General features: G+C 47.8%; 3 protein-coding genes and 1 non-coding gene across 6 annotated transcripts; all 4 read right to left on the reverse strand.

The window, feature by feature from the left end:
• Positions 1–79: 79 nt before the first annotated feature.
• Positions 80–1,575, reverse strand: BIRC5 (baculoviral IAP repeat containing 5). Its single transcript, XM_021540246.3, has 4 exons — positions 1,470–1,575; positions 1,271–1,380; positions 1,015–1,132; positions 80–785 (listed from the first exon to the last, which is right to left on the reverse strand). The coding sequence occupies exons 2-4, from the start codon at positions 1,378–1,380 to the stop codon at positions 705–707; spliced, it is 309 nt and encodes a 102-aa protein (XP_021395921.2). The 5' UTR covers positions 1,470–1,575; the 3' UTR covers positions 80–704.
• Positions 1,576–2,442: 867 nt separating this feature from the next.
• On the reverse strand, positions 2,443–21,249 carry KAT14 (lysine acetyltransferase 14). Of its 3 annotated transcripts, none has more exons than XM_021540248.2 (10): positions 20,993–21,249; positions 18,532–18,650; positions 15,240–15,361; positions 13,423–13,604; positions 12,495–12,911; positions 11,050–11,621; positions 10,404–10,540; positions 9,747–9,922; positions 6,641–6,831; positions 2,443–4,209 (listed from the first exon to the last, which is right to left on the reverse strand). In XM_021540248.2, exons 1-10 carry the CDS (start codon positions 21,246–21,248, stop codon positions 4,036–4,038), a joined length of 2,346 nt encoding a protein of 781 aa, XP_021395923.2. In that variant the 5' UTR covers position 21,249; the 3' UTR covers positions 2,443–4,035. The 3 variants fall into 3 exon arrangements, with proteins under 3 accessions (XP_021395923.2, XP_021395922.2, XP_021395924.2); XM_021540247.2 differs by having other exon boundaries at positions 12,495–12,914; XM_021540249.2 differs by lacking the exons at positions 2,443–4,209; positions 6,641–6,831 and having other exon boundaries at positions 9,811–9,922; positions 10,292–10,540; positions 12,495–12,914.
• LOC116183528 (U1 spliceosomal RNA) lies at positions 6,992–7,147 on the reverse strand. Its single transcript, XR_004148160.1, has one exon. It is a non-coding gene; the product is annotated as a U1 spliceosomal RNA (small nuclear RNA).
• Positions 21,250–21,492: 243 nt separating the features above from the next.
• Positions 21,493–25,019, reverse strand: PET117 (PET117 cytochrome c oxidase chaperone). Its single transcript, XM_021540250.2, has 2 exons — positions 24,885–25,019; positions 21,493–21,651 (listed from the first exon to the last, which is right to left on the reverse strand). The coding sequence occupies exons 1-2, from the start codon at positions 24,978–24,980 to the stop codon at positions 21,502–21,504; spliced, it is 246 nt and encodes an 81-aa protein (XP_021395925.1). The 5' UTR covers positions 24,981–25,019; the 3' UTR covers positions 21,493–21,501.
• Between the last annotated feature and the right edge of the window lie 1,950 nt (positions 25,020–26,969).

The raw sequence follows: 26,969 nt of genomic DNA on the forward strand, positions 1-26,969 counted from the left end.
AAAACTGCACTCAGTGCAGCCCATTGCAGTAAAGGTCAGAGTCTTGTCCTCCAGAAAATGAAGTAAAACTTTGTTCTTCTCCATTCAACTTTTATTTATAAATGCATCAACACAAGGCAGCAGCCAACTACAAACAGAAGTTTGCAAGAATACCAGGCACACTAAGGTGTGGCATAACCCAATGTTATTAGCCACAATCCCAAGTACCTGAAGTATTTTTAAAACTCCTTCCCCTTTCTATGTCCCAGAGTATCTAAAAGCATTGGTATATTCAGTACAAACATGAAAACACATGTCAACTCCTATCAGAAACACAAGTTTTAGCACCAGAGCTACCAATATATCTATGAGACAGCAATATCTCTAAACAGGTGGATTTACCAAAAAAAAAAAAAAAAGAAAACAAGTAAACCCATAAGCCACAAGTAATAATAATAATAATCATTTAAAAGCCAGTAATAATAATCATTTAAAAGCCAGCAGGAAAATTAGGAGAATCCCTGCAGTAAAAGATTTTGTATGCAATGCATCAATCCCCAGGTACTTCCCAGACAGACTTGGAGGAGTGAAGCAGAATTCCATCTGCTTCTCAGGGACAGCCCGTCTGGAAGCAGCTTCAGGGAACACGGCCATTCAGTCACAGGGGCAGTGCCACACCATGTGGACAGGACAGATGTCACTGGCAACTACAAAGCTGCAGCAGTTTAGGCCAGATTCTTTATACTACAGCGCTGGATCTTGGCTTTTTCTTCAACCTTGGTCATCTTCTGAGAAACCTGTCTTTTCTGCAAAAAGTAAAAATGACATGCTGTTACCGTCTACCACTAAGTGGAATATCATTCGGCTTCGAGGAGAAGGCAGGATACATCCCGCATAAAGCATGGCTGAGAGCCAGGCAAGGGCACAGCGGCTGAACCTGCCCGAGCCGGGATGCAACAAAGCACTCTGCACGCAGCCTCGCGGTAAGCAGCGAGACCAGCTGGACAATTCAAAGACAACACGCCGTGTACGTACGAGTGCCTTTTTCGTTCGCATTTTTTCCAGCTTCAGGAACTCCTGCACTGTCAGGTTAGTCAGTTCTTTCTGAAGAGAAAGAAAACCACAGCCCCCAGTGTGCTTTTTGTGTTCCTCCCTGAAAAGAAGCGAAAAGATTAAAAGAAGGCAGCAGCTCGCAGCGAGCCGCACGCAGCCGCTCTCCCCTGCCGAGCCCCTCGGTTGCCGGCAGCGGTTCCCGGGCCGGGGCGGGGGCCGAGGGATCCCCGGTACTCACAGGGGGTCGTCGTCGGGCTCCCAGCCCTCCAGCTCCTTGAGGCAGTAGAAGCACTGCGCCACGTCGGGGCTGTTCTCGCTGGGGCAGTGCACGAAGCCCGCCGCCGCCATCTGCGGGCACAGGGGAGGCGGTCAGCGCCCGGCCCCGCGCCCGCCCGGCCCCGCGCCCGCCCGGCCCCGCGCCCCGGCCCCGCACTCACCCGCTCGGGTGTGCAGGCGCAGCCCTCGGTGAAGGGCCAGTTGTGGAAGGTGGCGGCGCGGACAGAGGCGAAGTAGAGCTGCCAGACCTCGGGCAGCCCCTCCCGGCCCGCCATGGCTCCGTTCAAACGGCCGCGCGCGGGGCAGGGCGGGAGCGGGGCGGGAGCGGGGCGGGCCCGCGCCTCACGGAGCCGGCGCCCGCGCGCGGCCGGAAGGAGCTTTTCTCCGCGCAACGAGCCGGAGCTCGGCGAGCGCCTGGGCTCTGCTGCCCGCCGGGAGGGCCGCGCTCTGTTCCGCCGTGCTCGGCTCCTCCCGCCGGAGCTCGGCGAGCGCCTGGGCTCTGCTGCCCTCCGGGAGGGCCGCGCTCTGTTCCGCCGTGCTCGGCTCCTCCCGCCGGCGCTGCGGTCGCTGCCCAGCGGCGGGAAGCGCGCAGGGGCCGCGCCGCGCAGCACAGCGCGGTGACCGAGCGGCCGGGCTCCCGAGGCACGAGAGGGAAGCACAGCGCCGGGAACGCCCTTGGTCCGCTTCCTTCGCTACTTTACAAGAACCTCACCCCTTGCAAAGCCATGGCTCCCGCCCCGAGGATCACTTCACTGCCTTTGAGGATCTGGGGTTAAACGAGGGACCTGGATAAAACAAGCTGGCTGCAGCTCAGCAGGTGACATAGGGCTGTAACAGCGTCACTTGGCAAAGCCACAGAGCAACATGGTCCCCAAAATCTTCACGGTCACCTTAGAGAACACAATGCAAAACTGGTCATCCTCTTCACACTACTTTCTATTTCCTAATTCTGTCTGGAAAGGAGGAGCTTGCTAAGGCCCGCCTGTGTGCACCTTCTCTGGGGGTGCCCATAGGGAAATGCATTTCTTGCTTTGGTCAGCTGCCCACACACATCCTCTTCGGGCCATACTGGAGTTTGCTAGATTCTAATGAAGTAAGATGATGGAAAGACACCTTAACAAACAGTATTAACAATTACTCCAACAGAAGGGCTTTAATTCCACTCATAAAGACATATATTTATTTTCTTTTGAAGTCCAGCTAACTTATAACATTAAAACATTGAAAATTTTCACAGTCATTAAACAGGCAGAAATGTGCATGGATATTCAGGCACACAACCCTTGGCTGGCCTGGTTTTCCTTTCCATTACCATTGGTTGGTTTTGTGTTGGTGATGATGGACACTGGCTACACAAAAACATACTTTCTGTCCCTTTCTCCTCTGTTACCAAAATGAAGACTTCACTAAGTAGTTACTAAAACAACTCTTGCTTTAGTCAGGTAGCCAACAGGTACACACAGTAGATTAAGGACAAAAGTCACATTTAGTGTGTAGCTCTCTGTGGGCTTGATGTAAAAGGACCATCCCAATGGATGTGATCCGTAGTTAAAACACACAGCCTGACCTTTGGTCAGTGCAGTTTTCTGTTCATCTGCACTGAAAGGCAGGCAGAAAGAGAAGCTGCTACATTGTGGAAAAGGACAAGAGCCACTACCAGAGAAAGTGTTCAGGATTCTATTTTTTAATTCTTAGGCATTTCTCTTTATTCTTTGCTAGGTGAGCCTAGGTGCTTCCAAGAACTAGATCTGGGCCACCTCTGCCCTCTCCTCCCTCCAGGCTGCAAGCAGAATGCTTCTACAAACCAGAGCCTGCATTTCAAACATCCCCGCTGACTTTTGCCCTGGGTTTCTTCCAGCCAGAGCGCCTGTAGCAGGAGGAGGTGGGTGCTGGAGCCTGTGAGGCTGCTCTGTGGCTAGAGGCGTGCCCAGTGATCTGCAGACCAACAACCAGCAGGGAAGTGGAAAGATTCCAAAGAGTTGACTTGGCAGCTGTGGTGTCCTACCTTGCCTACACACAAACCCACCTGACACCGTTCCTGAACACAAAACACTGTGCGCCACGAGACCTTCACACTGAGCACGGGGCAAGGAGGGGAAGGGAAGGCAGCAGGGAAGGAGCAAAACAAAGGTGTCTCCTCTGAGCCCTGTGCTTGGGATAACAGGAATGAACACACTCTTCAGCAGTCCTGAAACATGGTTCCAGGACTATGGTTCTGGCTGGCATGTGCAGAACTTTTCTAAAGTTAACATCCAGCTACAGGCACCAATATCTTATTTCTCTTCACAGACTCAAGACAGTTCCTAACAAAGTAATCAAACTGCAAAAACACTGAATGGTTTAAGTTTAGGTGTTCATTTTTGCTCATAAACAAAAACAGAGACAAAAAACCTCTGGTTTAGCCCCTCTGAAGTGAAAAACACTTTTTTGTTTGGTATTTTTGTTTGCTAATGAGGCTCTCTAAAGTAACAGGGGCAAAAAAATTCCCCATAAGGAATTTCAATTTTCCAGTGGTTTCAGTGTATCCTAGTTGGCATTTCCAGGCCTCTCCCCTTGGAGCACAGGAATCAATCCTCTTTCCACACAACATCTCACTGCTGACATCCAAAGTCCTAAGGATAAACACACCAGCGTGTTCCAGCTCTCCTGTGGCAGCCAACATCCTCCACCAAAAGCTGGGGGGGTTTTTTGGATGGACTGGGCTTTTCCCCAGACCCCTCCCGCAGCTCAGCGCCGCAGCCTGAGGAAGAAGGCGTGCTTGCACTCCTTGCTGTCCAAGGGGTAATACTTGTCATAAAAATCCAAAATGTACTCCTCGGTCTTAAATCCAAACTTCTGGTAGAGCAGCATAGCAGGGTTGCTTGCAGAGACGTGAAGGGTGACGTCCTTGCCCATGCAGGTCTGCCAAAGGAGGGGGAGAGGGAAAAAAGGAGAAATCACTGCAAGAGAACAAGACAGCCTCTGGGGGAATGCGGAGGTGAGGAGATTCATCAGCTCAGGGAACCAAGGTACTGAGGAAATGTGAGAAAAGTCACCAGAGTTACCACACATAGCAACAGCCAAGGGAGCGCTGCTGCTGCTCCTCCAAGCCTTTGTTTCTGGGAAACGTGGATTCTCTGACAATGAAAGGTTTGGGATTATAATTTGTCATCTGCTCATTGTAAATTACTAGAGTAATTGTTAATTAGAAATAATCTTGGTGTACAGCCCTAATCTCAAATACAATGGCCTGAAGAAAAGACAAAACATGCCAGAGGATCAGGCTCTGCACTCCTCCCTGTCAGCAAACAGAGCTGAGCTCTCTGGGACTGCCTGAGCACCTCTGTGCTGTCACGCTGGAATTCCTGCCTATCCCACCCAGCTCCTCTCCCATCCTTCAGGGCACACCACTTGCCTCCTGAGAAGGCAGGAAATAATAGCATGGCTGAAGTTACCTTGAAATCCTAAACTATTCCAACCAGCAACACTCTGATTAAGATGCTGAAATAATTTATTTTCTGCTTTCATCGAGTGATTTAATAACATTCCATGTATATTGCGTTTATCGTAACTCTAAAGTGGGAACAGTAATACCCTCTAGGAAATCTCCAAGATAATACATTCAAAAGGAAAACTCTCGGGAATTTAAGGAGGGAAGGAAAAAAAGAAGTAATTGGAAGCTGTTTTGGGGAGAAGAAAATTTGAATGAGATCATTCAGAAAATGCAGTTTATTCCTCTGGGATAGATGCATGAGAGGATAAATTTTGACAGCAAAACCAGCTACCTCTATTTGCATCAAACCTTCTTCCTGTTAAGTTATACTTCTCTCAAGAATTCAGCCCCAAACTCAGCACACTGATCCCAAAGTCAGCAATCTACTCTGCATCCAAGCAGAGCATCAAAGTGTCTCAAGCTCCAGAGAAGAAACCCCAAGCAGGCTGCAAAGCAGCACCTACAACCTGGAGACTGAGAAACAGAAGGTCACAACCACCATTATCCCACAGGACTAGACCCCTCCTACCACAGTCAGAAAACCAGCAATGGCAAAACAAACCTCATGTGTGCCAAACATACAGTGCTGATCTCTCATTGCTAGCGTGCCTAATCAGACTCAAATCTCTCAAATCCGCTTGGCTTTTCTCAACAGGGAATTCCATGCAAGCAGGATTAGGTTAATTGATGTGATACATCCTACAAAAAGGTGTGAGGATTTTCTGTGGCTGACTGCAGCACCCCAGCTCTGCTGGAGAGGGAAGTCTCTGAGAGTCCACCTGCTGGATCCCTGCAAACCTTGGCGCCTGTTCCCACTGGGTGCTGACATCTCACATCAACACACTGAGCTGAGAGCAATTTCCTTCAACACCTGACACAGAGCTGCCTGGGAGAAGCAAGGGGTGAGTTTACAGGATATTGATAGAGGCCTGTGTCAGCACTGCAGAGCTGTGCAGGTAGCAAAGTCACCCTCGGGCAGCCCAGGAGCACAAAGTGCTCTTCCAAAGCAGGGATCACTTTCCCCAAGGCTCTTCCAGCACTCCCTACCTTGCTTTAGCCAAATAAGGAGGAGGATAAAACAGTTTCAATAGTGAGTTTTTGTTAGTGAAGCTCATCTTGAATACAACGTTTCCCATTGGTAGGTCTGCCAAGAGAGTTCAGGGAGTGGTAAATCTGTGGAGTTGGGCTCTGTAAAAGACATGTATCTGCATCCTTAGTCACAATTAAGCTGCCTTCACTGCAATTTAATTCAAGAAAGTCAGTGGAATTAAGGCCATTTGAATAACAGTATTCATTTAGAGATTTAATGAAGTTTAACTCCTTTAATATCGCCTGTTTAGATAGCTGAGATGAATTTTCTCAAGTACTGCTGTGGAACAAGGCCCAGTACAAGCCAGTTTAAACAAATGAGGTCGCAAACACTTCATCATTAACTCAGCTGTATTTGAACCAGAGTATAAAAGTGAAAGTGAGTGACTGAGATCAGTAAGTGATTTAATGCATGGAATAAACCTCCAGGTATAGTCAAGAAAGCTGCAATAATTCTAACTGACCCTGCTCACTCGTACTTCATTTTCTCCTTAAACCCCCCACTTATAGTATCCCTTGCACATAAACTACTGACCACTGAAGAACAGAGTTAACCCCAAGACAGCTAAAGTGTGCATGTCCTCTAATTCTGAGGACGTGACCAGGATGGTTGTTTTCCTAAACACATTTTAACTTCCAAAGCAGGAGCTATTTCCTCCCATAAACATCCACAAAAAAGATTCTTACTCTCTAATATCTGCAGGTGTGCACACAAGGAAGAAGTGAAAGCTGGTTCTCTGGCAGATTCACAGGATGATTTCATTTTATTACCTGGATAAGATGGTAAATCATGAAGGTTGCAATCCCAGCTCTTCTCCACTCAGGGTGCACCAACAGAAAAGAGATGTAAGCTTCATTGTACTTCACATCTGGCACCATAAAGCCAAAGGCAATGATAACTTTCTTGTAAAGGACAACAACACTGAAGTCTGGATACTGCAGGCACTCTGACAAATCGATTCCTAGGGAAAAAGAGAGAAACAGCAGTTGGAAGGACTGCAAACCAAAAGAAAAGTGTTGTTCGATTCCAAGGGTTTCAGGCTCTTTAAAAATACTCAATCCTTTCTTTTTACCTTTATTTCAAATTTGCGATAGCAAGAGATCACAGCATCATAGAATAGTCCAAGGCCCCTGCTACAGTAGTCCTCTGTTACTACAAATTATGCAGCCTGCATTTTGGGAAATCCCAGGGGTCAGGACACCCAGAGTGCAGGGGATGAACCCTGCCTTGGGAAAACCAGCTGCCTGATCCTGGTGCCTCCCCTGCCAGGTAAGTCTGCAAGGGAAAAGATGATACAACAAAACAAGATCTGCTTAGCAGGGAAGCTTGAGTGGATTTCAGGGAAAGCTGATTTCCTTTCAAATGACTCAAGGATGAAACTGAAACTTAACTCTCTTCAGAAGCAGCACGCATGAAACTGGGCTTTAGCTTTGGTAGCATTGCCTGCTATGGTTCCTGTCTTTTTCCTCCACCTTGCCTGGAGTTCTTACTGCTGCCTCTTGTACATACACAGCTGATTTGGAGCTGCACTGAGAGCCTGACCACAGCTTCCAACACTTGCTTTTAGCATGCAAATTCTCTAATCTGGGAGATGAAGTAGCCTCTCAGGCAGTGGTGCTTCTGTGAGTCAGAGGCTGGACAAAAGGAAGAGACCATGAGCTTGTTACCTTGCCCAATCACCCTGCTGCTGCAGTCCTAGAGCATCCACACAGCCTGTCAGCACCAAGCAGTGCAGCTCCAGGCACAGAAGACTGACTGCTTGGTAATTTGTGTGGACAAACCCTAAATTAGATGCAAGACACAGAGATGTGCCAGAAACGTCTGCTTCAGTCTGCTTCAGCCTCAGGTTGGCAATTGCAATGTATTTGGAACAAAAGGTAACAAAATAGCAGACTATGTTTTCCAGTAATCACTCTTGAGATGCAAGGCTTCACAAGGCACCAGGCACCAAGTGGATGAGTTATTTTCTTGCTGTAGAGTAAGCTGGGTGGAGCAAGACGTGGGAGGGATCGATTGGCAATAGGCAGCTATGTTAATTAAGCCAAGGCTGCAGCGTGTCTGGACAGAGCACTCATTGCCCCAGGCGCTGGTGTCTCTGCAGTGGTGCAGTTTTTCCTGTAGGAAGATGCTTAGCTCAGGATGGCTTACCACTGGAGACACTCCCTGCCCCGTTAGGGCACCAAGGCACTGTGAAAATCTACCTGCAAACCTAGTTCTGCCTTGGGAGAGGCAAGAACAGGTCTGCAAGGAAGGATTTGAAAGGATACAAGAACTAAGCACTGCTTTAATGATGCTCACCCAGTTGCATATCCCTGCCTCCCACCCCCAAGCTGTACCAGCTAAACCCTATGCAGCCAGGCTTTACATCCTCCATCAGTTCTTCACTTCCCTCTCCTGATAAACAGAACCAAGGTGCAACAATCGTATCCCAGCATCAGGATTTTTTCACCATGGAAAATACTGGCATTCCTGTTTGGAGACTGACAGGGGTGTCAGCTTTCTGATTTAATAAAGAACAGTTCAGAGTTGTGTGGAACACACCCATGCTCCCTATGTTAAATAAAACAGGGTGAGTCCTGAAGAACTTAATGAAGGTGCAACCCAACTTGGCCAGAACTTCAAATGCATTATCAGGAGAGGAGAGACTATGACAAAGCGGTTTTCAGCCTCTGCTGGGATTGCAAGTGTCTCTCACAAACTCTCAAATAGCTTGAAAGGAAAGGCGTGCCAGGTTATTTCCCCCCACACTGTGCAATTTGCATAATGAGTAGCAAAAAGAGCTCTCATCCTGACTGCAAGATATGGGCACTGCTGAACTACAGCCCTACTGAATCACCATCAGCAAATCCAAACAAAAAGCAAACAATTACCTGGGATAAAGGTGTGTACTGTTTGTACTGGCCTTCTCTAAATTAGTCTGCTGCGTTGTTTGCTGATCAGAAGCTGATGCATGCAGCAGATGAACATCCCTGTTATTATCTCAGAAGAACTAAACACTGCAGCCCTGTAACCACCTCCTGAAAGGGCAGGCATTGTCCCCAAAGAACCTGCAGTTCCAGAAATGACACAGAAAAATACTAATCTAATCTTTCCCACACCTTGTAAATACTGAGGCTTGAAGAAAAAAAAAACACAGCAAAGCCCACAGTTGTAAAAGCAATTCACTGAATCACAGAATAAGCTGAGTTGGAAGGGACCCTCAAGGATCATGGAGTCCAACTCCTGGCCCTGCACAGGACAACTGCAACAATCACACCATGTGCCTGAGAGCGTTTTCCAAACTTCTCTGGGGCAGGCTTGGAGCTGTGACCACTGCCCTGAGAAGCCTGTTCCAGTGCCCATCACCCTCTGGGTGAAGAATCTTTTTCTAATGCCCAACCTAAACCTCCCCTAGCACAGCTTCAGAGCTGTGTATTGAGTCCTGTCATCACAGAGAACAGATCGGTGCCTGCCCCTCTGCTTCCCCTCCCGAGGAAGCTGCAGTCCATGGTGAGGTCTCCCCTCAGTCTCCTCCTCTCCAGGTTGAACAGACTCAGTGACCTCAGCCATGCCTCATACGACTTCCCAACTTTCATTCTGACATATCCAGCTCATGGCTGCTAGGAAGAAACCTTCTCAGAAAGGTAATGAACAGTAATCTCTGGTATAAAACTGTTTTTGTAAGTGCTGTGCTAATTAGGGCCTAATTGCCCAGTTTTATGCGATCTCAAGAGACAAAGACACCAAACCCAGCCTCCACCTCAAATACATTCCTGTAACATCAGATAATGGATTTCTAAGAACCAGCCAGACTGAAGCAAAATTTTGCCCAAGAACATTTTTTTTCTGAACAATACCACTTCTTTCTTGGAAACCCAAGCACTGGAAGAATCTTACCAGGCCAGAAGAATTCGTGGCACATGGAGTTTATAGTGGGGATGTGATTAGGGCGAACATAGCAGTAATCAATGGGTGCTTCTGGCTCAGCTTTCCAGTTGATATCATTCTTGTGTGGATTCGCCCGGATTTCTGCCAGCAGCCTGAGTTTTGGAGGCTTTGTCTCATAATCACGTCTGCCAGGAACGTGAAAAGGAAACACAAAAAGCAAGTGAGCAACAAGAACTGCCACTGCAGCTAAATGGGTACTGCCCATGAAATATCTTCTGACATGCTCAACTTTAGAAAAATAAAGAACAGTCTTCCATTCACATGGGGAAGCAGCCTCCAGTTCAGCAAAAACACCCCTGTGCCAGAGGTCAGGACACTTTCCAGACCCACAGCATGAACAAGGAAATCACGGTTCTGACCCAAGAGCAGCTGCAACTTGCACTGAATGGCTGCAGCAATGCCCTGTCTGCCCTTGCCCCCTCTTGGAGATTCCCCTTCCCAATGCAATCCGTTTCACTACTCAGCTAAATCAAACGCTATCCCTTCAGGGTTACCATGGTGCACTGGGTTGTACTTTGAGGAGAAGTGAGGAGCACTGCCCAAGAAAGGTGTCCTCTCCGTGGGCTGGCGGTGCACAAGCCAAGAGCAAGCTCAGACCCTCTGTACCTGATGTAAGGTTTAAGGACACGGGAGGTGTAAGGGCTGACAATACTGTGGTCTGTCAGCAGGTCTTCCGAGCCTACCAGGCGGTACAGAAACTTGGTTGTCTGCTGGCGGTATCCCTTCGTGGTGGGCAGCACTGTCTGCATGCACAAAAAAAATGCACAATTGCAGGAAGGTCAGTCAGTGATTTAAAAAGGGAATTGAATGGAGGGAGAGTAAGGGCCTCTCAGTGTGACAGGGTGGATTGGACCACAGTGGTACCACCTCTGGACTCTGCTGGGCACTCCCAAATTTGATGCCCAAGCCTAAAAGTGCTGCAAGTCATCTCCCTCCTACACACATGAAAGAGCACCCACCTGTCTGGGTACTTCCAGGCCTCTACCACCAGCATTTGGGCAGGGCTGGAGTACAAATACAGCAACATTTGTGGTGCTGACACTGATGGATAGCAGTGCTGAACCAGCATGTCACAAGAAGAAAGGGACTTAGGAGAGCATTGGCGGGGACACAGCCCCAAGCCAAAATGAGTCTTGTTCACATGATCCTTTTCACTTCAGGAGTCAGATAACCTCAATGTGACACTGCTGGCTGCAGCAAAAGCTTTAAAACAACCAGTGCCAAAAGCAAACTTAGATTTGGGAACACCCACCTGGTATCTGTCCAAGATCCTGAAGTCCTGGCTAGTAGTTCTGTATGTTGCTTGCCCTACTGGAGACCTGGAGACACCACCTTCTTTAGCTCCATAAATCCCATCAACCAGGAGCAATGCAGCATTCACAACCTGGTCCAAGTCAAAGAGTGGGAGTCCTCTCTCCCTCTTGGCCTGCCTGACCAGTAGCTTGCGCCTCAGCCTCCGGGCCTCTGGGGTCATGCTCAAAGCATTGGGACAGGCTTCCAGTCTCTTCAGCAGCAGCTTTTCTTCATAGATGCTAACTGAGGTGTGCTTGGGAGCTCTGGGTTTAGCATCTTTCTCCAGCTGTGACTTCCCCTTGTCTCGTCCTCTCACCTGCAAGGGTGTGTTTAACTCTTCAGGATCTTCACTGTCACCTTCCATCCGTTCTGTTTTTTCTTCTTCACTCTCCACCTCTTGCTTGATCTGCTCAGCTGTCTTCACTTTTTTCCTGCTTGCTATGATGGTGCCAGCACCACCTGTCCCACTGGGAGGGGGCACATACTCTATTCCTGGGTCTATGACTCCATCTCCTTCCATCTCCTCATCATCTGTGAAACAGATCAAAATAGTCCAGAGGAAAGAAAAAATAATTTAAACCTCAAAGTCCCATTTCAAAAATGGTTGTCACAGCATTTTCCTGCTAAGGAACAATATTGCGGGTTTACCCAACACATTTAATTTTCTATGTACTGCCAGATCTCCTGATTTTGGATGGGAGATGCTGAAAAGAATCCAATTTCAGGACACAGAATCAATCCTGCTCCTAAAGTGTCTTGTAATTTGGCATCTGGAAACAGTGTCCCTCCTGAGCTGCAAGCCTATGTTCTTTGAGGAATGTTAAGCTGCTGAAAATTCCCAAAGACTGGGAAATCAAAAAGTCAAGGTGGTGAGCTGTATCTTCAGCTAGCACACTCTCACTATTCTTCCTGTCACCCAGAGGACTGGCTCCTTAAGGATCTAAGAGAATTCAGACTGCATTGCTGCTTTGCAATCTCACTGAAATTTAGCATCTGCTAATCGGCACAGTCAAACTTATAAAATACTGGGGTATTACCATGGGTATAAAATTTCTCCCATGAAAAACATTTGAGACAAAACTAGACTTGCTACATAACAGTGTCACTGTGTTGCACTGACATGCTTATGCTGAGTGGTGCAGCAGTTGCTGCATGAAGTCTACCCACTGTTTATTCAGGATCTCTCCGAAAACAAAAACAGGGGTTTCTTCTGGCCTTAGAAGCTGGTGATATAACTATGGAAAACCAGTCAATTCTCACACTCAACTAAGACAACAGAATATTGCCAGTTACTTTTCATCTTATCCTAAAAGGATCCTGCAGCTCATCGGGAGCTTTTTTAAAATACATTCCTAGAAAACTGCACACAGTTCATCACTAAAGGAAAGCCATGGTGACCCATACCATGGAAGAGCGCCTGTGGTGGCATGATGTCCGGGATGAGATCGGCTTCCGAGAGCAGGCTGGGAGTGGCCGAGTGCGAGGCAGGAGTGCCGGGAGCAGAGAAGTCCAGGGACGGGGACGGAGAGGGGCTGGTCAGAGGCGTGCGGTCGGACGAGCTCAGGGAGGAGAAGTCAATGACCTCTCCTTTCTCCAGGACGATGTCGGGCCGGCGGCAGCGGCTGCTGAACTTGACGGGAGTGGAGGAAGTGCTGCGGTCCAGGAACCCGGCTGCTTCCTTCTGGGCTCTCCGAATGTCCTTGGCTTCCTGAGTGCGAGACCTCTTCTCCTTCAGCTCCATGGCTGACTCCACTGGATTGCGGCTCACCCGCTTCCGAAGGCCTTCCACGGTAATGATGGGGTCCAGCGGGGGCTTGGAAGCTGCTAAAGAGGATGCTCGCTTATTCTGAGCTCCTGCAATCACTGGATTCACCGTGCAGTCAAAACCACATTGACTACAGAGCTTAAAAGATGGGGTTTTCAATGTGACCAAGAAATTCACTCTGGGACATGTAGCATTAAGCCAGTGTATGACTAAAGCCTCGTTAAAGCCCAAATTTTGTTCCTCCACACAGAGGAAAATTTGCATCTAGTGACAAAAGACATTCCTCAGGGTAAAGAAAAGTGGGAAAATTGTAGATTTCAGCTAAAAAAACCCAACCAAAACTACTCTGCACAAGCCTCAAAACCCTGTAAGTCAGCACAATGGGAAAAGTTAATAAAATATAACAGACTTCTCACACTACAGCATACACACCATAGTTCTCTTCAGTCAACCATTACAGCAGAACAAAACTAAGGAACTCTCCATGCACACAAACTGCTTTTAACTGAACTTTTCTCATGTCCCCCAGCTCTGGCCCAGTGAGGACAGACTACTGGGGACAGTTACCTTTTGCCTTCAGTGCAGATGCTGACAGCTTCTCTCCTTCAGGTTTCAGTGTTGGGGGCTTGTTATGAACCAGCTTCCACCATCCTGGTTCTCCAAATTCCTGTGCCCCTGAGCGGAAAAATAAGGGGCTCCCCACAGAGAGGCAGCCAGCAACTGTGCTCCACCATGTTGAGGTCTTTTTCCTGTGGTGGGAGAGAGGAAAACAAGGGTTAGGTCCCCACTCACCAGCTGTGTTCCCATCCTGGACAGAGTGTTTCTGCCAGAGGCACTGACACACAATCGCTGAACTACTCCTGAAGCACTTTTTTGGTCCCTTGGAGGCAGGGACCTTCATTTAAACCTTTCCCTCTGCTGGGCTGTGCACTCTTACTAGGCATCTTAGCATTTTTCGTCCCTTTAGAAACTGGTGACAGGGCAACTAAGATGTCACTTAGGGAAGACGTGAGAAGAAATACTGAAGAATTGCCCCTGTAGCCAATAACTGAGGTACTCCCTTGGACTCTGGAGAGTCAGGTTCATGGAACAGAGTTTAACCTCAGTTGCCCAGAATCTCAGGGTTTCTTCTTGCCTTTGCAGAACCCCACACACAGAAACTTCTGTACTTGCCAAGGCTTGGCTGAGTTGATGCTCACTGCTGCCTAGATGCTGCCCTTACACACCTTGAGGTACTGAACCTCAAAGGTGGGGGATCAAACCCTGCTGCTGCAGCTCAAAGTCTGGAGTGTTACAGTAAATCTGGATATGCTAAACTTCAATATACCAAGGAAGATCTTTGCACAGTTTGTACACTACACACACAATTCAGCTGTCTCTGTTCCTTCAGTGGCTTGTCCAGGCAAGTGGGAAGGCTGTATCTGAGGCCAGGAATCACTCTCTGAATTTTAATCAGAGAAAGGAGTGCCCAGTTCCCAGGGCAAGTCTCAAAAGGCAGCAGCAAACCCCGGGAGCATTGGCTCCCTGAATGAGGGACAATGGGCCACCAGCTGCCCTCCTGTCAGGGTCCCTGTGGCTTCCAGAGAGGACATGCTAACATTTCTGAGAACAGAGCAAGGAGGCACAAACAAGCACTGAAAGCAAAGCCAAATACCAAATCTGTTTAGGAAGAAAGGCCAGATCTTACAACAGAGAAATCCCTGGGGAAGAAAAGAAGCTGTGAAGTCAATAAAATCTACAACTTCCAAGGATTGCTCAGTTTCTTTCCTCCCTCACAGCACACACATTAACAGTGAGGCTTGGGTTTGACAGCTTCAGCATGCTCGGAAGAAATGTGCTGCTCACCTGGGAAATGAAGGCTGCCCTCTAACAGATGGGCTCCTACCCTGACAGTGTGAAAAATGTTTCAGTTGTTTAACACCTACTATGTAAGAGCCATTTCATTAAGATCTGAAATAATCTAAAAGGTGAGGCTGAGCTCTTCTTGAAGAACCTGGTCCTTGCAAACTTTAACGCCAAGGAATTTTGCTGGAAACATTTTTGTCCCTGAAATTTGCAACACCAGGATCAGCCCATCCATTGTGACTGTTCAGAAAAACTCAATTCTCTGCAGGTCCATATGCTGCCTAAAGAAAGATAAGAAATAATCCACTATACATGCATTTGTATTGCTTTTGTGTGACATTCCTTGGTTTGTTTTTCCCAAGTAAGAAATGCTGATTCTTTCTCAAGTGCCTGCATTCAGATTCTCAATATTAAATCCTCCCTTTCTATCACTCAACAGAGATGCCACCAAATTAACCAGGATTTTTGTCCATCTGCATGACAGGCTTTAATCCCTTTGGCTCACCAACCAGACCCTCAGGGAAGTATCATGTCTTTACCTGTTCCCTAGTAAGAAAGTCCAGTGTTTCTCAATAAAAGCACAAATGTCTTCTTTCCATCTGAAGTACCCCTGGCGGCCTGTTCCTTCCAGAGACAAGTTGTACATTGCCAACATGACAACCTGGAACAGAAAGTGTTGGACACAAATGAATCCCTTCTGCTTTTTCTGCTGAACAGACCCCCACAGCTGCCACACACACAGAGATCTTTGCTCTCTCATAAATATCTTATTTTTGCAACATCTCATAGGCAACTTCTGCAATCGATCTTCTTTCTGGTTTTGTGCTGCCTGTTCTTGTCTTTCTATTGTTAAATGCACATTCTTCCAGAGATTTCTCCATCCCAGGGGAATAACAAGCTGCCTAGTTATGCAGGTTTGTGCTGAGACACAAGAATTGTGCAGCTGTTGTATAAATGAATTACAGTATAGCTGAAGTCTGAATATGATGTGGAGGTAGGGAAACAGTCTTTCAAATAAATAAAAAAAAAGGTCACAAGTAATCCTGCTATCCAATACATCAGGAACACTGTGACAATGGTCCTTCACACACTTCACAATCAAACTCACTCTGATCTGTTACATACCCAAACTCAAGGGCAGGTCTGGAAAATATCTCACCTCCTTCAAGTAAATCCTAGGTGAACAACGGTTAATTACATTTCCTTAATTAATTTCAATTAATTTATTAGAACAAAACTAAAGTCAGCCAATCTGGGACAATCATTCAACAATCACCCAGCCTCAGTTTGGCACTACTTCTAATAATGACTTGCATTTCATCCTCAGAGAAGTCTGAAAATTGCTTTTCACAGGGAGATGGGTCTCCTCACAGTGGACCTTGGCTTTCTGGGATGCATTGTCAAAGATGTCAAAATGAGGAAATATGGACAGTTTTAATGTCTCCTTCACCCTATTTTTACCTCACAACCCCTCTCAGTTTGATAACTAGGATTTTATGGGTTTTAAAGTCATGTGAGACAGTGTCTCAGGATGTCAAAAATAATTCTCTTTTCATCTGGCTAAAGATATGGATCTGAGGCCACAAACTCTAAAAAAAAATCCAGAAATCACTGTCCACATTCTTCCTGCTTCAGGTAAGTTCGTTTGACCATTTCTCTCAATTCCACTTACCCAGCAGCAGCAGCAACTCTGGCTGCTGGAAGCCCAGGGAGGTGGTCACAGCTTTCTTCCTCACCCATTTTCATTCTGTCTGCCCCTTCCACATGGCACTCTGAAGAGACCTGGGCAATGCCAGCAGCCTTTGCTTTCCCAGTCTGGAACCTGGTGAAACTCTGCCAGTCTGCCATCACAGCCCCTACCTACACCAACCTTTTTCCTGCACTGGCCACCATGAGAAAGCAGTGCAGGAGTTACAGTGTTCCAAATTAGCTTATATGACGATAAGGCTGAGTGCCTATGAGTAAGAATCAAGGAAAAACCAACAAGACTGGTATTTTCAACAGTGTGAGAGCTTGTCCTCAGGACAAGTGGCCTCCTGAGCTGGTAGATAGGGACAGGGAGCAGAATAATAATCCTGTTATTCAGGAGGAAGCAGCTGGTGACCTGCTGAGCCTCTTAGATGTTCACAAGTCTATGGGACCAGATGGGATCCATTCTAGGGTGCCAAGGGAGCTGGCAGAAGAGCTCACCAAGCTGCTTTCCATCATTTACCACCAGTGCTGGCTGACCAGAGGGTACCTGATGGCTGAAGGTTGGGCAGTGTGACAGCCATCCATAAGAAGGGCTGGAAGGAGGATCCAGGGAGCTTCAGGCCTGTCAGCCTGACCTCAGTGCCTGCCAAGGTTATGGAACAGATCATCTTGAGTGCTACAGCATGGATTCAGGAGGGGCAGCTCCTGCCTGACCTCCTTTTATGACCAGGTGACCTGCCTGGTGGATCCAGGGAAAGCTGCGGATTTTGTCTATCTGGACTTCAGCAAAGCCTCCCACACCATCTAGAGGGGCCCGGACAGGCTGGATCCATGGGCCAAATCCAATAGGAGTTTTAACAGGAGCAGGTGCTGAGTCAACCCCCTGCACCACTAGGGGCTGGGGATGGAGCAGGTGGAGAGAGGCCAGGCAGAAATGGAGCTGGGGGTACTGGCTGATGGCAGCCTGAACACCAGCCAGCAGTGTGCCCAGGTGGCCAAGGAGGCCAACAGCATCCTGGCTTGGATCAGGACTAGTGGCCAGCAGGACCAGGACAGTGATTCTTCCCCTGTATGTGGCCCTCGTGAGGCTGCACCTCAAGCCTTATGTCCAGTCCTGGGCCCTTCAGTTTAGGATGGATGTTGAGGTGCTAGGGCACATCCAAGAAGGGCAACAAGGCTGGTGAAGGATCTGGAGTGTAAATCCTATGAGGAACAGCTGAGGGAGCTAGGGGTGTTTAGACTGGAGAGGAGGAGGCCCAGAGGAGACCTTATCACTCTCTACAACTGCCTGACAGGAGGGTGCAGCCAGGTGGGGGTTCAGCCTCTTCCCCAAGCAACAAGTGACAGGATGAAAGGACACATCTTAAGCCGAACCAGGGTAGGTTTAGGCTGGACATGAGGAAGACTTTCTTCACAGAAGGGAGTGACTGGGCATGGGAATGGGCTGCCCAGGGAGCTGGTGGAGTCACCATCCCTGGAGGTGTTTAAGGAAAGCCTGGATGTTGCACTCACTGCCATGGTCTGGTTGACCATGTGGTGTTAGGTCTCAGGTTGGATTTGATGATCTCAAAGGTCTTTTCCATTCTAGCTAATCCTGTGATATTCTATGAGACAACACACTATTATGGGCCCAAAGGATCCAAACAGATTTTTATTTTGATTGCTCAGGTGTGAAAATTATTGGAACCGTGAACTCCAGCAAGGACTGATGCTAGTGCACAAGCAGCCAGATTGGAGTTTTGTACCCAGGGAGCTGGCAAGTTTTGTTTCTATGTTGCCACCTCACTAGTTTTACATTTTTATAGACACAAAAAACTGTTCATACCTAGAAGCCAAATTGCATTTATTTTGCTTTTCCAAACCTGCTTGAAGCCATGAATTCACAAGCAACATAAGGGGAAGGAAAAAAAAAAAAAAAAGAAGAAAAGGAATGTGGTTTGTCTGATTATCTTTCAATTTCCTTGCCAAATGCTGAAGTTCTCATGTGCAGGCAATCCTCAGCTAATTAATTTCTGAATTTCATTCAAATGTTCCTTTGTTACCAATACCCAAGCCTCCTTTTCCAGGTAGCATATACACAACAACCAACAATTTCAGAAAGTCCCACGGCTGTTCTACTGGCACAAACATTTCACTTACTTGTTGCCATGTTAATCTCAGACGTTCAAATTGCTCCTTCCCATCTTCTGAGCAATCAGAGCAAGTAAATCTGAAAAAGTTATCTCCTTTGAGGTAGCTGAGCTGTTCTCTCAGTTGACCTAAAATGAAAAGGTTAAAAAAATCAAACTTTTGGCCCTTTTATAGGAATAAGTGCTGCAAAGGAAATTTGGATTTCTTCCAAGATCAGGTTTGTCTGAACAAAAATGACAGAATCACCTGTAAACCCCCAAGCACCCAAAGTTACAGGCTCTAATTCCATGTTTCTACAGCAGAGGAAAAATGATTATATGAATCAGGCTTCTAAACTCACCAGGAGTTTACACAGACATGAACAATTGAAAATTACATCTGAGGACAGGGAAACAAGGTTAAGACTAGAGCGTCTCTGGAAAGTCACACTCAAAAGATGTTTCTCTACAAGGATGTAATCTCTTTTACTGTGTTATTTTTAAAATATGGATACCCTGCTTCCATACTGAATTGCAGAATTCAAGTTGCAACTGCATCTCATGGAGGAAAAACTCCCAACACTTGGTAGATTAAGATAATTTCTAAATGGCAATTCTAATTAAAAAAGTGATTATTTGCCTGAGCACATTGGCCATTTTCACATGAGACAACTGAACACCCTAGAACTGAATTATTAGGAAAGAGCACAGTATCTCCCTTTGACAGCTCATTTACTCTGTACATATGTAAATGTGGCTACCATTGCTTTGTAACTGGCCTTTTCTGCTCCTTGCATTTGTTCCACAGCAACTGCAGAGAGGAACATATTTGTAAAATAAAACAAGATGAGTGTTAAATCAAGTGCTCCAGCACAAGAGAGCTCATGCTACATTTAACTGCTTCATTTTTTTATTAATACATTTCAAGCTAATATTTCCTTTTACTGCATAGTAATTTAATAGTCTGGTGCTGGTTTCATTACATTAACACCAAAACATTTACTAACATGCCTTGAGAGGAGATTTTTACACTATAAATTTTGGCAAATTCTAAGAAGGCAAAAAGGGCAGCTCTGACATATCTGCGAGACAGGTGCCACCTAAACAGCTCGTTATTTCTAACCAAAAACAAAAAAACAACCCCACAAAACCACAAAATCAAACCAAACAAAAAAACCCCACTAAAACCAAAGCCAACTGGTGTTTAGCAATATCTGGCTCTTGGATGTAATAATAGATCAGATAATCCAGAACTTAGAATGTAAAGTTGTCTATTACACTGCTAACAGCATATATATTTTTGTCAAGTGCCAGATGAGAGGCACCAAATTCTGCGGCTTGCTCCTAACACCCCCCAGAGCTGGCTGCTGAAGGCTGGGCAAGTTTCTAAGCCAATTTAAATTCAGATTATTGGGAAAACATTAAGATTGAGATTCAGCCATAAACTCCACAGATGTGACAAATCAACAGGGAGGGGAAAAAGTAACACACAAAGTCCTTTTCCTCCCCAGAGCTTTACAGCAAGGGTCATTATTTGTGAGCAGAGGTCAGGTCGATTGGCCCAAGCCCCTAAAAAGCTGCAAGAATTGTAAGGGTGGGCACGTTTCTGAACTTTAATGTTCTCTATTAATTAAAGAAGACAGTTTGACTTCCTCAGAGAGAGCACCAGCTTTGGGCACACACAGCTCCTGGACTGAAGTGTCTAACACAGCCCCTGCCAGCAAGCATCACCCACCAAAGCAGGAGCAGGACAGGGAACAGCCTAATAAGCTGCGAAACAGGACAGCACAAACACCTTGCAAACACCCACTTTTTGTTAAGAAAATGCACAGACACATACGTCAGCCAATAATCAAAACTCTCCAGAATTTAATCTAATAAAACCAATTCCTTCCCACCAGCTTCCACCAACTGAATTCAGGCTACGAATTACTGTAATTACGGATTACTGCGAATCAATAATTTGAAACTGAACACAAAGTTCATAAACTCATTATTACATTACTATTAGTTAATAGCAATAAACATGTGTGGAGATACAAAGTAACTGATCAACTGCACCAAGAATGCAATCCTTTTTCCTTCACTAAACACTGCAATCTTTCAGGTGGTGGATGTATTTCCTTTGAAAATGCACACTTTGCAAAAGACACCTTTAGAATTTGAGTGCCACAAGTGACAAAGACCTATGAAAAAGTTAATCTCCTCATCTTCCTCTACTCTTGGAAGTTAGCCCTGCTTGTCTTCTGCAGGCATGAAAGGCATGTGCAAGCTTCAATCACTCTGGGCCTGGCACATCAATTAATAAAAGTCAAACGTTTATTAATTTGCATAGAGATAAACTTGAAATAATCTCTACACCGGGAGTGTAAAACATCCACAATATTTATTTCCATGATGTTACCTAAATAACTGGATCTGTTGAACATGAAGCCACTACTGCTTGACTTGGCCATGAAGAATTATAAAAAGAACACAACGGGCAGCCTTACTTGCTGGGATCCACTTCTGGCACTTCTCACAGTAATAGGACATCTCCTCCATCCAGGACGCTTCACCCTCGTCGCTGTTCAGGGAGTCCCCGCTCTGGTCGTGCGATAAATCCACGGAAGCCTGGTCCTCGGACTCCACAATCAGGAGAGTCTCCCCTTCCACCTCGCCCTCCTCCAGGCCCTCGGAGGTGGAGGTCCTGGTGGCTTCATCGTCGTGGCGGCTGAGCAGCCCACTCATGTGAACGTTGTTGGCCATCCTAGAGGGAGCCTGCCCAACGATGGGCTCTTCCTCCCCAGCTTCGGATGCGGGCCAAGCCTCCACAGTCCAAGTACCAATCACGGACGAAATGGGTTTTTGTCTGCCTTAAAGCTGCAGAGGCTGGATTATAATTTATACAAAACAACCAGTCCTTCACAGATTACCTCTGTTTGTTAAAACATCGGCCAGAAGTGAGATGCAAATGACCTTCAGACGTCTTTAATCAAACCTCTAAGGCGCCAGGCCCCGCCTAGGACTGCTGGGAAGGTTTCTCCATTAGCGCCTTGTCTCTCTCTTCAATGAGCTGCTTTGTCAGAGCAATCTGCTCTTCTAACAGGCGAACGTTCTCCTTTTTCTGATTCTGACGCTCGAGATCTCTGACCACGCCACTTCGCAGCCTCTGGAAACACAAAGGACAGGGTTTATCACAGCCCGGGGAATGCTGATCGGGACCAACCCTACCCAAGCTCCCCCTCCCGCAAGGCTGTTCCCTCTGCTGCCTGGGCAGGGGCTTTCCCACAGCAACTCAACGTACTTGGAATCTTCGGGAGCCAATATCCAGGATCGCTACACCAATATGTGCTTTACTTATGCTCACTTCGAATGGTTTGGTTTACTAAGTGACACAACTTTTAGCAAATAAATGCTAGGAGCCTGTAATTCCCGTGTCATGCAGGATGGATGTGATCGAAAAAATCATGTCATCTCTGACCTAAAACTTTACCAAATCAGAATAAGCTCAAAACTTCTCTGCTTGGAGGCAATTTTGTGACAAATTGGAAACTATTTTAAGAAAAACTGGCATGTGTCTTCATTTGCTTCTTTCTGCTCATTCTTAATCTTAAAAAAATACCCACAGACTGCTTGTGCCAAACTCTTGAAAAAGCAAGGCACTTGCTTCACAAATATCCCCATTACCTAAAATGTTTGTTATAAATCATGTAAATATATAACACATATATAAATACATACATAACGTGCAACACAACACCAGCAGCTTTCAACCTCTCAATGGGTGTAAAAAGCACTATGAAAATCCCAGCTGCTTCCTCCATATGCTTCTCTCTCTTACCTAGATATTTTTACTCACATCAATACTTTGATAATTAGGTGAAAGATCAATAATTTATTTGACCCATTTGAATGATGCCAAAATGCTCCTGCAAATACTTTATTTGAAAGCTGACCCTGAAGTCACTTGAGAGGATGTCTGTGGCTATTATTTGACAAGTTATCACCCAGCTTTATTCCTGACCTAGCATGCCAATGACTGCACACTTAAAATGCAATCATTTCTCCTGTCAAGATCAAAACAGAAACGTTTTAATAAATAATTTTATCTTAAGAAAATGCACAGACACATATGTCAGCCAGTAATCAAAACTCTCCAGAATTTAATCTAATAAAACCAATTCCTTTCCACCAGCTTCCACCAACTGAATTCAGGCTACGAATTACTGTAATTACGGATTACTGCGAATCAATAATTTGAAACTGAACACAAAGTTCATGAACTCATTATTACATTACTATTAGTTAATAGCAATAAACATGTGTGGAGATACAAAGTAACTGATCAACTGCACCAAGAATGCAATCCTTTTTCCTTCACTAAACACTGCAATCTTTCAGGTGGTGGATGTATTTCCTTTGAAAATGCACACTTTGCAAAAGACACCTTTAGAATTTGAGTGCCACAAGCGACAAAGACCTATGAAAAAGTTAATCTCCTCATCTTCCTCTACTCTTGGAAGTTAGCCCTGCTTGTCTTCTGCAGGCATGAAAAGCAAGCTTCAATCACTCTGGGCCTGGCACATCAATTAATAAAAGTCAAACGTTTATTAATCTGCGTAAAGATAAACTTGAAATAATCTCTACACCGGGAGTGTAAAACATCCACAATATTTATTTCCATGATGTTACCTAAATAACTGGATCTGTTGAACATGAAGCCACTACTGTTTGACTTGGCCACAAATAATTATAAAAAGAAAATATCTGATTTAATTTACAAAACATAAACTTTGAGCCTTGACCCTTCTGAATAGGTATTAGCCAAGGATTTGGGTCAAAAAGATCCAGGAAGTTTAGGTGTCCCACTGAAACACCCAAGGGTGATGTTTATTGTGCAGCACATGTTCAAAGTACAGCTGCCATTAATTGCAGTTTAGTTTAGTTTAGTTTAGGAGCCTTTAGCAGCTATTCCTGCCAGATCCTCAGTGCCTCAAGGCAGGCACATTGAATTAGAGAGCAGCCAGCTACAAAAATGTGATGTGATCTACCTAAAATATGTTAGGTGATCTACCCAGCACATCCATCAGCTCTGTCAAGTGCAGAGCCATTGCTGGTGACCACTCCAGGATCCCCACTATCCCAATAATCCAGAGTGTTCTCCAACTCCTGCTCACACAAACCTGCCTCTTTCCTTACCCAGACCAGTCTCATCCTTCAAATTCCATCCCTCTCAAGCACTGATAGAGACAATCTCTCGGGGGGGGGAGAAAATATAATCCTCTAATTATAGAATGTATCATAAAGGCCAAGCAACAGCCAGCTGAGCTGGGCTATGGATTGGGAGGTTGAACTCTGGTGTTCTGTAACTTCTGATTGCCTCAGTGTCATTAAACACAGGCTGTTTCTGTGTGCATTTTCTAGATGTAAGTGGAGAAGGATCAGATGTGTGCCCTCATATAACCCTGGGCTCATCAGCAGGGTCCAAACCAGCGCACTCACTGCCCACACAGCACAGCTTTACACAGCCACACAGCTTTTAGTCCCAGGCAGGACTGCTCTGCTTCAGGACTCACCATGGTCACCTGACACCTTTTGGCTGAGGGCTCTCTGGCACACAGGCTACCTGCCAGGAATTCCCTGATTTTTGTAAATATAGCAGAGAGAACCGCCCTGATCAATTATCTCGTGGTGCTTCTGACAGCTTGCACTGTGCCTGCCCTGGCAGAACAAGAGGGGAGCAGGGGCACGGCACAGCACAGGGCTGTCTGTCGTCCAGCAGGGTGCATTTGTGGGGCTGAGGAAGAACAGGGCACACCGGTGGGACAGCACAGCCACAGCCAGGGGAGAGCACTGGGAACACTGCCGGGGGGGTGGCACTGGCTGGAGGCTGCAAGATCACATCCCCCCTCCCCTGTATGCTGGCTGCTGGAGAGAGGAAGCACCTCCAGAGAGCCTCACCTGGAGCTCCTGGCTCCTGTTTGCCCCCGAAGAGAAACGCACAGGACAGCATTAGGGAGCTGGTAGAGCTGGTAGAGCTAAAAGCACAGGCACCAAGGCAGGAAAACGCGGAGAAGGGGTGGCTTGTGGAGGGAGCACCATGGGGAGCAGTGCAGCCGAGGCAGCACCAGCGAGGCAGCGCTGGGCAGGGGCAGCTCCGGCCTCTGGGAGCCGGGCTGGGCCCACACAGAGCCCGCAGCCCCCCAAGGAGCTGCGGGGAGGGATGGAGGGGTGAGGGCCAGGCGGGCTCAGGCGCGGGGCCCGGCGGCGGGCGGGGCTCCGCGTGCGCCCGCAGGTGGGGCGGGGCCCGGCGGGCCGGCAGGTGAGGGGCGGGGCCGCAGCCAGGGCCGGGGCAGGGCCCCGCTCGCCGCCTCCCCCCCGCGGCCCGCGGCGCGCACTCACCTCCAGCTCCCGGCGCTGCTGGATGTGCACGGCCGCCACGGTGGCGGCGGAGAGCAGCGCGGAGACGGCCAGCGCCAGGCGGGAGCCCCGCGACATGGCCGGCGGGGGAAGCGCCGGGCGGGCGGGGACGCGGACGGCGTGAGGCGGCGCGCCCCGCCCCCGGCCGAGCGCCGAGCGCGGCGAGCAGGCCGGAGCAGCCGAGCGCCGATGCGCGGCGGCGCCGGGCAGCGGCTCCCTGGAGATGGCGCTGCCTGGGTGCGCCGCTCCCTGGGTGTGCTGCTCCCTGGAGATGCCGCTCCGGGGCCGGGCACCCGCACCCTGCTGGCCAGAAGCTCTGCCATGGGCTGCTGAAAGCGGGCCTTTGTTTCCCAGCGCCGCTGGGATTGTGTGCCCAGCTGTGCCGTGTCTCCCGGGCTGTTCCCGGCGGGGATGCTCGCTGGAGCTTCCTGCCGGCCAGCGCCAACAAAAGGAGGTTGCTTGTGCGTGCAAGAAACATTTCTGGTTTTGTCGAGGGAAGACCACCGGTTCTGCGCTCTCCTCACCCAGAAATCCCGAAGTGCATGAGAGAAGCAGCTGGAGAAAGCTGCTTTTCAATTGTTTGGTTTCTTCTCATTGTTCAGTGTGTGGCCTTAAGACCCGTGTTTGCCAGTTTTTCGTGCTCTGAAGACAGAATTGCTCCATCCCCAGCCCTGTCTGCAGTGGAAGGGGAAATCAAACACGTCAGGCTGATGCCTCCTCATTATAATCTTTTCCATCTCTCTGCTGAATGAGCGTGATTAAAATAAAAGGTGAAATTAGTGGGGATGATTATGTTTCAATCGAGTCTAATGTCTGTGCTCTTGGTATCTTTGCTGTCATTAGGGTTTGTGCACAAGTCTTTGTGAGGGGTCCAAGGCCACTGGAGTGCCAAAAACTGGGTTGAGCCAAGAGCCTGGTGGATGGCAGCCAGCACAATCCCTTGGCACTGGGGAAGGGTTCAGCTCCCCCAGTGCCTCTACCCAGGCCTGCCATTAAACCCTGGAGGGGCTGGAATCTCCAGGGAGCATTCAGGCTGGCTTTCACCATCTCAGTTTCTGCCCTGTTGGTTCAGGTGTTCCTGCTTCTCTGGGCCTCGCTGAAGGGCTCAGCTCCGCGCTGTGACCCTGCTCTTCTGCTTTGCCCCCTCTCCATGCTCTGGGGTGAGAGGGGACCTTCTCCAAGCACAGATTAGCATCTGGTTTAAAACCTCGCAGCAGCCACAACGTGGAAGAAGCCCATTTGGAAAAGTCCATTTCCTTTCTCAGAGCCCAGCTGCAGGGGCAGGGAAGTGGTGTGACAGAGGTGGGAGGGCAGGAGTGCCCAGACGGGATGTGCACAAACAGGAGATGTTTTCCTGCTGGGGAAAAGCTTCCCAGCTGCTGGTGGGCAGAAGGACACAAAATAAGATTTCAGCCCAAGGAACACGAGCCTGGTGGCTGTGTCCATGTGACTCCCAAACATAGGCAGAGCATGGGCTTAAGCTGAGGGAGAGGTGGATCAGGAGGGTTTCTCTGCTGCTGAAACCTGTCCTATGCCCAGAGCTTTGGTGCCCTCTTTCCAGTGCCCGGTTCCTCCTTTGCTGGCCCGGGAATAGAGGCGCAGCCGCTCATGGAGGTGGGGCTGAGCGCCAGGCGGAAAAGGGTTGGGTCACACCTGAAGGAGACTGGAAAGCTCAAGGCCATTTTTTCCCTGGGCAAACAGTTCAGATCAGGATAATGATCTCGGATAACATCTGCAGTCCATCCTTAGGGAGTATTTTTATCCTGGATTTCAAAGAAAATTCAGCTTGTGCAACCCCTGTGTGCCTCATCCACCCTCTACGCTCCTTCACAGGCATTTGGCACTCTTTGATAAGGCTGCATTGCAGGCCCTGGCTCAGTAAGACTTCCATGCTTATTTCCCTGTTCCAGCCGTTCTGATGGATGAGGAGCAGTTCTGGCTAGGCTTTGGGTCATGTCACTTTAGGTAGCATCCTGTGAAGAGAAGGGGTGGCAGTGTCAGCTCAAGCCTGTATTAGTCACCAGAGAATCCAGAAAATGGGCTGCTCACTTGTGGCTTGCCTTAGTG

This window comes from Lonchura striata, chromosome 3 (genome assembly GCF_046129695.1).
Source record: "Lonchura striata isolate bLonStr1 chromosome 3, bLonStr1.mat, whole genome shotgun sequence".
Lineage (NCBI taxonomy): Eukaryota > Metazoa > Chordata > Aves > Passeriformes > Estrildidae > Lonchura > Lonchura striata.

Excerpts from the sequence above, each read along its gene's own strand:
- BIRC5 (XM_021540246.3), bottom strand. The coding sequence starts at position 1,380 with ATGGCGGCGGCGGGCTTCGTGCACTGCCCCAGCGAGAACAGCCCCGAC. Across the intron at positions 1,133-1,270 it reads GAGCCCGACGACGACCCCCT|GGAGGAACACAAAAAGCACA; the intron begins GTGAGTACCGGG and ends GCTTCTTTTCAG. Across the intron at positions 786-1,014 it reads TGCGAACGAAAAAGGCACTC|AAAAGACAGGTTTCTCAGAA; the intron begins GTACGTACACGG and ends TACTTTTTGCAG.
- KAT14 (XM_021540247.2), bottom strand. The coding sequence starts at position 21,248 with ATGGCCAACAACGTTCACATGAGTGGGCTGCTCAGCCGCCACGACGAT. Across the intron at positions 18,651-20,992 it reads CCAGAAGTGGATCCCAGCAA|GTCAACTGAGAGAACAGCTC; the intron begins GTAAGGCTGCCC and ends TTTTCATTTTAG. Across the intron at positions 13,605-15,239 it reads ACTTTCTTACTAGGGAACAG|GAAAAAGACCTCAACATGGT; the intron begins GTAAAGACATGA and ends CTCCCACCACAG.
- PET117 (XM_021540250.2), bottom strand. The coding sequence starts at position 24,980 with ATGTCGCGGGGCTCCCGCCTGGCGCTGGCCGTCTCCGCGCTGCTCTCC. Across the intron at positions 21,652-24,884 it reads AGCAGCGCCGGGAGCTGGAG|AGGCTGCGAAGTGGCGTGGT; the intron begins GTGAGTGCGCGC and ends TTGTGTTTCCAG.